At 38.1% G+C, this 12,972-nt stretch overlaps 1 protein-coding gene across 6 annotated transcripts in view; it reads right to left on the bottom strand.

Annotated features, from left to right (window-relative positions):
* The window catches only part of CTNND2 (catenin delta 2), a 636,240-nt gene that overhangs the window by 376,815 nt on the left and 246,453 nt on the right, over positions 1-12,972 (bottom strand). For all 6 annotated transcript variants that reach the window (XM_071553703.1, XM_071553697.1, XM_071553698.1 and 3 more), the window contains one exon: positions 9,884-9,996. In XM_071553703.1, the coding sequence (XP_071409804.1) occupies positions 9,884-9,996 (113 nt within the window). The remainder of the gene's footprint in view (positions 1-9,883; positions 9,997-12,972) is intronic.

Genomic DNA, 12,972 nt, shown 5'->3' on the forward strand with positions numbered 1-12,972 from the left:
TGAAGCCAGTAAGATCTCTCCAGCAATTACTCTGGATTTCTCAGATGGAGTAGCCAGGATAAATGGGTATCTTCAACTTTCGCCTTTGCTTCTCAGTTGTAAGGAAAGAACATAGTTCCCTCACTGCTCTGCCTTATCTGCCTATCCTGCTCTTGTCTAGACTCTGCTTGTTTCATTTTCCTCATCCTGCTTAATCCCACTCTTCACATCTCAGAGTCTCCTACTTTGACTAATCTTCACTTTAGAGACTGAATCTGAGATCTACCAGATGACACATCCACATTTTCAACAAAATCCTCTCCGACTTCCTCCCCACACATGCGTTAACTGGGATGTTAAATGCACCTGGAGATTTGTTTCTTGACCTCTTGTCACTGGACTCGAAGGATCCTTCTTCACCCTGACCACATGGAGGGAAGGATGGAGAATGCTCTTGAAGGGATTTCCCTCCCAGCTCCAGTATTCAGCCCCATCATACACCAAATTAGGTAGAAGCCAAAAAGCATTATGAGAAAATACCAATTTATGTCTATGCTAAGGCAGGTTTAATTGCTCTGTTAACAGCAATGTCTTTTGGTGCAAATTTGTAACAAAAAGAAAGATGATGATTAGTTGAAATTCCCTTCAAAACCTCCCTATGTGAAAAGGAAATACTCAACCTGGAAAGTGGAGCTTCTCAAAATAAGGAACAACTGAAATCTTGCTTTAACACAAACCAGCAGGCAACTTGAAGGACAGACACACACCCCTTTGGTCTCTGTTCATGATTTCTCAGATCTGACTCCTTGAAGAACCTTGGATACCTGACTTGTGTTTCAGTGTTTGATGACATTTGCCTGCGATCATTAAATACTGGCACCATGTTACAGGGTTTTTTAATGAGTCATAAACTAGATACTTCTAAGATAACACAAAACATTATTTAGTACCTTTGACCCACAAGCCCCAAGCACTGAAAATGAACTTTCCTGGAGAAGTTTTATCAAACTTGCTTGCAAACACCCTAAATTCAAGAACTTTCTAATAATAAGGTGCTTTCCTTCAGTATATCCTCAATTTTTTCTTCCTGAAAACCTATCCAAAAATATTTCAACATCTAAAAAGTAAGGATGGGGAGAAAAAGAATGTTGCTAAATCACTAAAGCAGAGGCCAGCAAGGTATCATAAAAAGGAGAGCTAGAAGGGCTGCAGAGAAATAAACTTGTCACTTGTCCCCCATTCTTGATAGATATTCTACATGTCCTTAAGTTTTAAATGCTAGTTTTTATTATTGTCTCCTTAGGCAATCTATTACAGTGCTTATCCATCCTTAATGGTAAAGTGAATTGCCTTGATTTTTCAACAAACAGCTTGTGAACAGTAGTCTGAACATAGAATCCCACTTTGTAAGACATAACTGAGTTTTACACAATAACAACAAGTGTCAGATTTGCAAAACACATACTTAATTTGTGAACACAAGATTTGGAAGGTTTTCAAGTATCTTTGCAATATATCAACCATGCACTAAGGTAGAGAAAACACTTTTAAGTACTGTCTTCAGTGGCTCACATATCAGTAAATGTTGGCACGTAAAGTATCTGCATTTTCTGTTGTCGTTTTGCTTTTTTGGTGTTTTACTTTTTTTCTCTTGCCTTTATTATTCCTGTATTTCCTGCATTAGTAAAACAGAGGACATAATGAAAGATGAACTAGCTAAGAGAGAATTCTAAGTGACCAATGGCAGCCCCATATAAGGCTTTCAGACTATAAGACCCTTCCTTAGGGCACTAGGGAGAAAAAATATCCATATTCCTACTGTCATATCTTCTCTGCAGCTACTTTGATGAGATCAAAATAAAAAGTAATGCTTTAATCTCATTAACATGCCAGTGTTATGAGTTTGGCACAGCTGAAAATTACTGTGTTAATGTGCTACACGGAGGTGACATCTCAGGAGGGTATTTGGCAAACTGAAGAGGAAGAACATCTGTGGAAGGGGTGTTTTAAAAGTCTTGGAGTTTGTGCCTTCAGAAACATACCTATCTGAGAATGATATGACCTATACTACCACTGTAAAAGATGTGGATGTACTGTAAAAAGCAAAATTATACCAAACCTCATTGCTTGGACATATGCTGGAGACCTGCCTTTCAGCAGCAGAAGCTTATCTGCTCCAAAACCATGAAATCAGTTATAGTCTGTGGAGGATCAACAGGACTAATCTGATGTGCTTCATTGTGGAGAACCAGCACAAATACGCCACAAATAGTCCAGTAAAGGAAACACAAAAAAACACCAAAAAATTGTATGACCTGCCATTTAATTTCATTTTCATGCTTTTGTACCAACTTCTTATCTCAGTATTTTTTAAACCATTTCCCTTAATACTGGATATACAACAGAGTAAGTACAGATAGGCTCAAACTAAATCTTAGATCAGGTTGTACTGAATGACCAGATCACTAGCCTGACATTTTAATCCAATAAACTGTCATTCTGCAGAACATAATTAAGTAGTTACATTATGAATTGTACCAACTGTTCCAATCAATATTTATTTCCTATAATGAACATTTTCTTCAATTCTTCCCCTTTTGGTAGTGGTGTCAAACTAATTTATTGACAGCATTTAATAGGATATAGAGTTCATCACCTCTCAGGTTACCTCCCATAACCAAAAGATCAAGGCATACCAAATATAAAGTGATGCTCAAGTACTGAAAATACTAAGCTCAGTTTTACCCTGAGTTCTAAAACATTTTCTCTGACCCAAACACTCTTACATGTGGTGGTACACACAACACCAAGAACGTCAACTCTATTGATGTCAAACTGGAAGAGGAAGTCAGGCTTGGTTATCACAACAAGCAGAATCTGCCCATTGTACTTTTGGACAACTTATAGTATCCCACAAAATTCTGATTTCCAAGATATAGAAATCATAGAATCATAGAATCGATTGGGTTGAAAAAGACCTCCGAGATCATCAAGTCCAACCCTTGGTCCAACTCCAGTCCATTTACTAGATCATGGCACTCAGTGCCACGTCCAATCAGTTTAAAAACCTCCAGGGATGGTGAATCCACCACCTCTCTGGGCAGCCCATTCCAATGCCTGATTACTCTCTCTGGAAAGAATTTTTTCTGATCTCCAACTTAAATTTCCCCTGGCAGAGCTTGAGCCTGTGCCCCCTTGTCTTATTGCTGAGTGCCTGGGAGAAGAGACCAACCCCCACCTGGCTAGAACTTCCCTTCAGGTAGTTCTAGACAGTGATGAGGTCACCTCTGAGCCTCCTCTTCCCCAGGCTAAACAACCCCAGCTCCCTCAGCCTCTCCGCATAGGACCTGTGCTCCAGTCCCTTCACCAGCCTTGTTGCTCTTCTCTGGACTCACTCCAGCACCTCAATATCTTTCCTGAACTGAGGGGCCCAGAACTGAACACAGTACTCAAGGTATGGTCTCACCCACACAGAGTACAGGGGGAGGGTCACTGCCCTGGTCCTGCTGGCCACGCTATTTTTGATACAGGTCAGGATCCCATTGGCCTTCTTGGTCAATCATAGAATATGCTGATTTGAAAGAGACTCATCAGAATCATCGAGTCCAGCTCTTGGCCCTGCACAGGATACCTCAAGAATCACACCATGTGCCTGAGAGTATTGTCCAAATGCCCCTTCAACTCAGTCTTGGTGCTGTGACCACTGTCCTGAAGAGCCTTTTCCAGTGCCCTGATATCCAACCTAAACCTCCCCTGACTCAGGTGCATGCTGTTTCCTTGAGTTCTGTCACTGTCACAAGAGTGAAGAGATCAGTACCTGCCCCTTCACTTTCCCTTGTGAGAAGTGCCTAAATGCTGTGTGTGGCCATGTAAATCATTAGCCTGATTATCAGAAGTGCCGAGTTCCAGCTTTTACCTACACAGACACACATCAGGACAGTGACTGTCATCTATCAGCTTCCAACCCCAGCAACTCAGCACTGAGAAAGGCACCAGCAATTTTTGCGGTAGCTAAATTCATTGTTGTAGAAGATGAATGGTATGGAGAGAATCCCTAAATAACTCAGCTAAGCTATAGGCTGAAAACTGACATGGAAAAAACAAAAAAACCCACAAAACCCAAACAGCCCCTCCTGCCAAAAACCCCAAAGCAAACTAAATTTATTAAAGTGTTGAAGCATTCAAACCAAATTTTTCATTCTTATAGTCTGACAAAAGCTGCTTTAGTTTCTTTTCTTCAGAGATCATCTACATGAACCCTTTAACGATTCTGAATGTAAGAAAAATATCATGTTCTCAACTCTTTTTAAGAAAATCTCTTTTTTTTCTGGTGGTGGTGTTTTTTAAAGGTATTTTTTGGAATGTATGCCTTCTAGATACAGCAAATCACTCAAATAATGCAAACACTTCAATGAAAACATCCTGGCATAACGACTCTAGCACATTTTTCCACCCTTTGGTTCTAATTGAATGTTTCCTTCCAGCCAATTTCTTTCTCATGCTGACTTAACAGCATTATAAACCAAAACTGGGTTTCACAGTAAAGAGTTGTAGGGATTTTTTAACTTGTACTACCTTCAAACATACAACATAATTTTACCAGGATATTCTGTTTTGCCACAAGCCCAATCACACATGATAAGCTTTATCCAAGATCTGGAAATAAATCAAGTAGTAGCACGCTTAACACTGACAAAACTCTCCTCTGGAGAGGAGCAATCTTTGTGTCTTTCTGAAGGGTTCCACCCGACCTGGTCACTTGGAGCAACACAAAATCACTGCGAGATAAAGGCGGTGGGGGTGGAAACCATCATAAAATGTTGCCTTACCACAGCTAATTATTCAGACCTGTAAATTGGTTGGGGTGTTTTCAGTAACTTATGTTTTTAAAAACATGCATGCTTTTACTGCCATTTTTCATTTTATTTCAGATGAACTTTTTTATTAATTCCATTGACTAAAGTTCATCCAAGCATGACCTGTTAAGCTTTGCAGAATCCACAATGATCAGCAATGGTACATGAGAAAACTAAAAGCTTGCTGAGTTTCTCAACTAGTAAGCAAACACACACTGCAGAATGAGGTGAATTTTGAGCTACAGCATTTGCTGTCATAAGTTTAGTAAAATCTTCTCCACCCACTGGTGAAATTCCCATCTTCCTAAAGAACATCACTTTTAAAAATCCTTTTAAAAATAGCCATGCTACTGGCTTATGTATAAAAAAGTAAGTACAAAAAAACTACACTTGCCATTTTCATAGATAATGATAAAATACTGATCCTTGTTAATTCTGCTCTGAACTAATTGTTGGCCTTTTTCTTTCCCTTTTTAAAAGTTAACTTTCTAATTTATAATTAATTAAAAGGATGTTTTAATTTTTGTTTCAGAGTTAGAAACCTCCCAGCAGCCCTTGAAACATCACTGTAATCAAATTGACGTGAACAAGTTTAATGCACTTAACTGATATCTTGAGTAGATAAAGAACCACAATGCAGGCAAAACAGTTTTCTAATAATGGCAGTGTATAAATCTTACTTCAAATTTGCATTATCTTCTACATAAGACTATTGATCAAAGCCTTTGCATACAAACCCAAACCTGTTCTGTACTCATAACATGACAGGAACATAGTTTTTTCTTTTGGCTCATATTTTGCTCTAGAATCCAGACTACCCATGTATTTTTCAACTTTAATACCTACATTCATATTTTAATACCTACATCCATGGACAAAAGCAAACACATTCACTAGTTTGGATAATGGAGGGGTTTTTTTCTGAAACACTTGAATAGAATTATAGAATACCCTGAGTTCAAACCCACAAAGACAATCGAAGGCCAACTTCTGGCCCTACATAGGACAGCCCCAAGAATCACACCATGTGTCTGAGAACATTGTCCAAACGCTTCTCACACTCTGGAAGGCTCAGTGCTGTGACCATTTCCCTGGGGAACCTGTAATTTGTAGCAAAAAAACCCAAACCCAAAAAACCCCATAAACCCAACAAACAAAAACCAAACAAACAAAAACCTCACAAAACCCCCAAAACAATGAAACAAACCATACAACTATTTTCCTAGGATTTATGAGGTAATAATAATAAAAAGCACAGGAAAACTTAGGTGGGAAGGGAAAATTCTTCTTACTTTCACCAATGGAAACTCTAGAACCTGTCACTGCAAACTATGTCAGTGTTTAACCAAAGTCATGGTGAAAAATATTTTCTTTACACATAATCAGAATTTTCCATGTTCCAACTTGCATCCATCACCTTTCATTCTACCCCAATGCACCTCTGAGAAGAGGATGTCTTCTCGACATCCTCCCTTTACCTGGCTGTAATCAATAAAAAAGACCCTTCCCAACCCTTCTCTTCTTAATGGTTAAACCCCCTGCCCCCTCACTCTTTTCATACTCTGTGTGCTCTCTCACCCTCTGCCTTCTTGGCAACCTTGCACAGAACCTGCTTCAACATGCAGGTCTTTCCTGTCCTGTGGAGACCCAAACAGAGACAAATCACTTGCCACCTGTAAAACAAAGAAACTTCAGCATGTTTCTTCAGGCACTCATACACAAATGTCAGTCCGTTCAAGAGACTTTCAAGAACGAATGACAACTCATTTCTACCAGTTTCAGTGAGGAGTTGAAATTCAGTTGCTAAAAAAGCCTGTTCTCTGACTGTTGGAGGAAACCCGGGGTTTATACAATGGCAAAAATACTACAAGAGATGGATAGATGAGGACGCCGAAGTCCAGGAACCCGGCGCCCTGAATATGGAAGATGTGCGAGAGATTTATAAGGATTCTAATAAGTTCACACCCTATATTGATGTTTCCCCAGTTTGAATGTTATACACCCCAACATGTCTACCCTAGTCATTTTCCCTTAGTCATCCCTACCCAGGTTTCTTCTTCCCACAAATCCCTAGGGCATTTTCCCGCCAACTTGTCTCTGATTGGTCTCAGTTTGGTGCAGTGCACCAGTTTCCTTATATGGTTATGTTTGAACCCTGTTCTCCCATTGGTTCTTTCCCTGCTCCTCCCCTCATCCCGCCTCTTGGTTTGCATACACCCAGTGAGGTGCGTTGCTCCTCCCATTTCTCCGCCCAAGTTCTAGAAAGTCCCATGCTACCCTTTATTAGCCGGTGCACCCTAATAAACTTGCTTCTCCTCGTGGACTCTCGGCTTGTGTGGACTCCTTCTGTCGGGGGTGGTCACCAGACTGAGAGCGGGAGGAGCCGCCCTAAGCTTCCAAGGAACCTGATCCTAGGGAGCCCTTTGAGCTGCCTTCCTAGCCTGGCTCCTGGAAGCAGGAATCCTTCCACTGCATCAGTGGACCATTTACCATCCACTGATATCTGACCAGTTTGCAAACTCTATGTTCAAAGAAAAAGAGTAGGCTAGGCTTGAGCTACATTCCTGAGTTTGAACACCAAGGCTCCATCACAAAAATTAAAAAAAGGCAAGCAAACAATCTAAGTGCTCACATAAAACTACTAAAGAATATGAAACAGAAACTTACTTTAAAGCTTTAAGGATTTACTAAGAAGTGAGTGTAATTCTTTAATAGGTACTTAAAATTTTCGGGCACTGAAGATCTCGAAAGATATGCTGGGATTTACTTGCTCCCCATACTAAAGTGACTGACAGACAGACACATCTGGCCCAGAAGGAATACACACCTCAGCCAGAGGAATGGAGCAGTATAGAACATGACTTGGCTCCTTATGGAACGCCTGATGAAATTTTAATACTCAGCAGGGTGACTAATGAACTGCTCCGTTTGCCAACAGGGAAACACTGTGGAAGGGAAGAGTTGTCCTACTTCATGGCCTAAGCATTTTATTCAGCTTTATCAGAAGCCACTGATTCTGCCTTTGTTCAGAGCCAAGAACCTGTTTCTGAAAAGAATGGACTCAAGTCCTTTTAAGTACAATTCCTAGTGAATGTAGTCCCCAGTCCTCAAAAAAAAAATATTACAGATCAAGGATATGTCAAAGAATAAAATGGAAAAGAAACATTCTCCAATTTGGATGAGCACTGGAAAGTCAGCACAGGAGTCAGACAGATAGGGGACTTCACTTAATGTTTGTGTTAGTTCTAACGATTTAGAACTTTTAGGACAGAAAATTGCTCACTTAATATGTACTGGATAAACAACAACCAAACACAAACACTATTAGATTATTATTAATTTTCTTTTTATATCACTTGCCAAGTCTAAAGGTCAGTTACCTAACTGTAAGCTTGCAATGCTTTCTTCTAAACAACAGTATTTTAAGTATTTCTTAAAATGTTTTCAGTTAAAACATTAAAAATTGCCTGCTCATATGTCAAAGATTTGCATGAAATCTCCTCCATTACTCTAGGTACTAGTTATTCCACAGACAGATTAGTAGCCAAATTATTAAAATTCTTGAATAACTGGAGTGTCAGAACTCACTCAGAATTAGCTGAGTGACCTTGGTATCACCAATAACTCAAAAATACAGCTTTATCAATACGGAAAATGTTCACCCAGAAAATATTTCCTTCCCAGCAAGGAATTTCCCAGCCTCTGTATCACTGCCTGGAATAATGCCACACTAGCAGCATTATTAAAACATAGCTCTGTATTACTTAAACATAGTTCAAACATAGCTTTCCTGAAATGCAGTCATACCATACATAAAAATTAAAGTCCTCAGAGAACAAGCTTGACACACAAATATAGTACTGTACTGCATTGCCAAATATTACCTATTCTGTGCTTAAATAATTGTAAGTAATATAGTTTCTCTAATGCTAACAAGTCTAGATGGTGAGAAAGATTATATAAAATAAGACTTTATCTTAAGGGGTTCTCACCTGATTTATTAGGAATGCTTATATTAAAGTCAACTTCATGTACAGCTTCTGCTGAATTAATAAAAGATTTTTCTGACTTCTGCAACTTTAATTGAATTTACATTCAGCATTTTTGTTACATCTTTGGCATTCTACTGAATAATTATTTCCTACTTATCATGGAAAACAATAATTTATTTGATTGAAGCATTGTTTGAATTGCTTGAACTGAGAGACAATTTCTTCCAGTAGTGATCGATACTTTTTCTATTTTTTCTATTATCATACAAAATTTGGCACTAAGTTTGGTATGCTATACTTAATATTACATATTTAAGAGATATCAGATTTCATAATTCCACTGGCAAAAAAAAGAACACATGCCTATACAACATAATTTTTTCTTGCTCCTTAAAACTCAAGGAACATCACCTTTCATTTACTAGAATCACTGAGAAAACACAAACACAGTACAAAGAAGCTCAAAAATGCAAAGTCTCACTAATCTGACCAACAGATCAGTTACTTTTTGTTACAATTTCTTTAAACTTACCATTCTCCAAATAACGTACAGAATAATTTCTTTAATTGAAGAAAACCAATGCTTAAAAAAAGAGTGAAATGTATCTTCTCCTTACATTTTGATGTGAGGTCACCTGCTTTAAGTAATTTACTCTAAACCTTCTAATACCTTGAATTATGAAGTTATGATTAAACAGGTTCACCAAATTTATCAATACATCTCTGCCAATATGAAGCTAAAAAGCTTTGGTGGAAATGACAGCTGTATTGGTGGCAGACACAGCAGTTCTGCTGATAATCCATTCAGTCTGCAACAAATCAATGAATTCCAAAGATGACGACTATTTTGTTGATGGACAAGCAAGATACAAAATCACACGAAATTTTCTTTTTACAAAGCAGGTCAAAATGCAAATTTTCAAACTCTACTAAAATCTCATGCTCCCTGGTGTATACTATTTTATTTTTTTTACAAAGAGATTATCAAACTTGTTCTTGGTGGTAATTTGTAACAACAACAAAATTTCCTAAAGATGTGAACAATTGGTACATTACCTAATGCTGCTCATGCTTCCAGTTTCCGAGCCAAGCTTACATCTCTCCAGCTGGCTGGCTACAATCTGACGTTCAGCCTCAAGTTCTCGAGTCAGTCTCTCAAACTGCAGTTCCTGAAAAAATAAATTAAACAGTTTGCTTTGACTTCTCAAGATGAAGAAGGAATTTCAACACATAAATATATAATTTGCGCAAGACCTATTAGCGCAATACCATATAAGGAAACTTTCTTTTTCCTTTTTTAACACATTCATGGTTCAAACTTTTGTGCTGACACTTGCTCGTTCCTTCATTTACCCTCATGATCTATGTCATAGAATGAGACAGTTTATCAGGAGTGGAATTTCCAAATATATTAAATACTTTAGACCTGCACAGTTCACAAAGATCTCTTAGTAGCATCTCACTGAGCTGATCTAACGATGATCACAAATAAGTACAATTTGTGTTACTGAAAAAGAGATGCAAAGTTCTGCAGATGATGATGAGGTGACAAAAGCTTCTGTATTTCAAAAGACAACCATCAGAGCACATACTAGTGAAATAAACTAAATTGAAGGTGTGTTGTTATGGACTGAGCACAGCTTTAATTTCTGAATTTAATGATTTGCAGCAGGGAAACTCAAGTAGTTCTGGACAGCAGCTGTGCTAAAAATCCTTAATTCAATGCATTTCACTTTATTCTGTCAAGGAAACCAAACCAGTCCTACCAGGTAAGATTTATCCACAGAGCCTATAAAGGCACTTATGAAGAGGTTTAGTTTTAATACATGAGATTTTATTAAAAGAAAAGAAAAAGAAAAGGAGAGAGAGAAGTAAACCCAACACAAGTAAAATAAAATCCCCAGAATTTCTAAAAGAGCTACAATTCCCACATATTGCAGCACCAGTTTTATCAAATGAAAAAACAAAATACTTTTTGGGAATTCTGTTTGTTGTAAATTTGCTAAATGTTGCTGTCCTTTCATTTCAGTCATAGTTACATTATGTCATTTTCACATGTAAACAGAGAAAATTCACCCCCATCTTATCCTTGGGTTTGTTGGAGGTTGAAGGAGAAGTATTTTGAGAATGCACTTCTTAAATAATTCCTGTATTCACACAAACTCATCTATTATCTCTTTCTCCCTCTTATTTTTCAAAACTGACCTCTCTGTAATGCAGAGGTATGACAGAGAGTCCCTTGAATAACTCCCCAGCAAGGTCTTGCCTGGCAGAACAGCACTGGAAATTACAAGGGTCATAACTTATGTGCACCAAGTGCCACTCAAGACCTTACTGTTTGTGGCAAAAGAAGGGGCAGGAGTAGAGTAGGATTCAGAAGTCTTAATTCTATCTGCTACCTAAAACATCTGACCAAGAACCCAAGGGTTAAGTGAAGGTGCTGAACTTTTCAAATCTTTGAAATGAGCGAAACTATAACTGAACTGGAAGAAGGGACTGGCTGGTGGTCATTCTTAATTCAGCTGGATCTCTTTGCTTCTCTTACTGTTTACATGGAATAACTTCTGTCCTGCACTACGAGTTCATGTAGGTTATATACAGCATTAAAGAACCAGAGAATGCTTAAATGGCCACTGACTATTTGAAAAGCCTGTTTAATCATGAATTTATTATTCCAAGTGAAACTATACACAGTACCAGAATGCCACTGAAAGTCAGATTGAGGTAAAGGCCAAACCACCACTGCCCACTGAATTTCAAAAGTGAATTAGTAATCAATAGTTAATAGTTCTCTGCACATTTTTGTAGTACGCAGAAATGTCTTTTTCACTCTTGTTTGATGATAGGACTATTAAAAATCACCTAACAATGATCACCTATTTCCTATATCCCTACTTCAGAGAGAGCATTTCTCTCACCTAGAAGAAATAATTGTCTGAAAAGCTGAAGAGACCACTGATCAGCTTTCCAAGAGTTACTATTCAAATTCTGGTCTTGCTTGCATAAAATAATACCCTTAATGCAAAACAGATTGTGACAAAAATATTACTAAATTGTTGAAGAACGAAAAATCAAAGTGGTACAGTATTTGCTATGCCAGCATGGTTCTATCAAAGCATGCAAACCCTTAGAAACCGTGAGAGTGTAAAACACAAAAGATAATCCAACTGAGCATTATGTCTATTTCCAAAATAAAAACAAAATTTTCAACAGTTATTCTGTTCCACTATGTTTTTAAAGTTACTTTTTACCCACCTAGCAAGAAGGTGCAGCTGTCCCCATAACACTGCTAAGAAAATGTAAGAACCAAGGACTTGGGAGCAAATGCTCTTGACTGTCTGTATTGTCGCTTGCCTTTTCCTAGACAAATGAGTGTAGCTTATTGTGTTCTTTTACTCTAGTAGAGATTCAAACAACGTCTCCTCAGCTCCCCTTTGTCCATGCTATCCCAAGCCAGAAATGCCCCCAAGCCTGTTTTATTGAAATAGTTCAAAAATGAATATTATTTTGTGGGGGTTTTTGCCCTTCAATGTCTTGACTATCTATCTTCTCATGTATTTTCTATGCTTTGTATTTCTTCAGTTAATCATTCTGGTTGATAACTTTCCCAGACATTCTGCATTTCCTCAACTAACACCCTTTTCTCACAGTTACTCTGTCTACAAAACACTTTTTTTGGCTCATGAGTCGAGTCTCCAAAATACACTTTTCTACTCTTCACTCTGCCATTTATTGTTCCTATTTATTCCTTTCTGTTGCCTTCTCCCTTCTCTCTTCCTTTCATTTCACAGCATATTTCATGACTCATCCTCCTCTTTCAGTCCTACTATACTAACTGCTACTCTAGCAAATGCCCTAAACTGGTTTCAGGAGTGTCTCTCATTCTGGTCCCTCATTGAGGAAACTATGCTCTTCTTAAGACATCAAAACCCAATCTTTTTTGGTTTCACTCACATATTAATTATGTCCTACCCTACAGAGATGACTGGAAAAGGGCAGTTGTGTCTATGTTGCTCCTCAAGTAGGGGGCAGGGATATGCCTCATCAATTAAGAAAGAAATAATCTTTGGTTTCTAATGCACAAAAAATGGCTAGATTACGTGAACAATAACTTCATTACTAGCTTGATTTAATTGCTACTATTT

The sequence above is a fragment of the Pithys albifrons genome, chromosome 4 (assembly GCF_047495875.1).
Source record: "Pithys albifrons albifrons isolate INPA30051 chromosome 4, PitAlb_v1, whole genome shotgun sequence".
Taxonomy (NCBI): domain Eukaryota; kingdom Metazoa; phylum Chordata; class Aves; order Passeriformes; family Thamnophilidae; genus Pithys; species Pithys albifrons.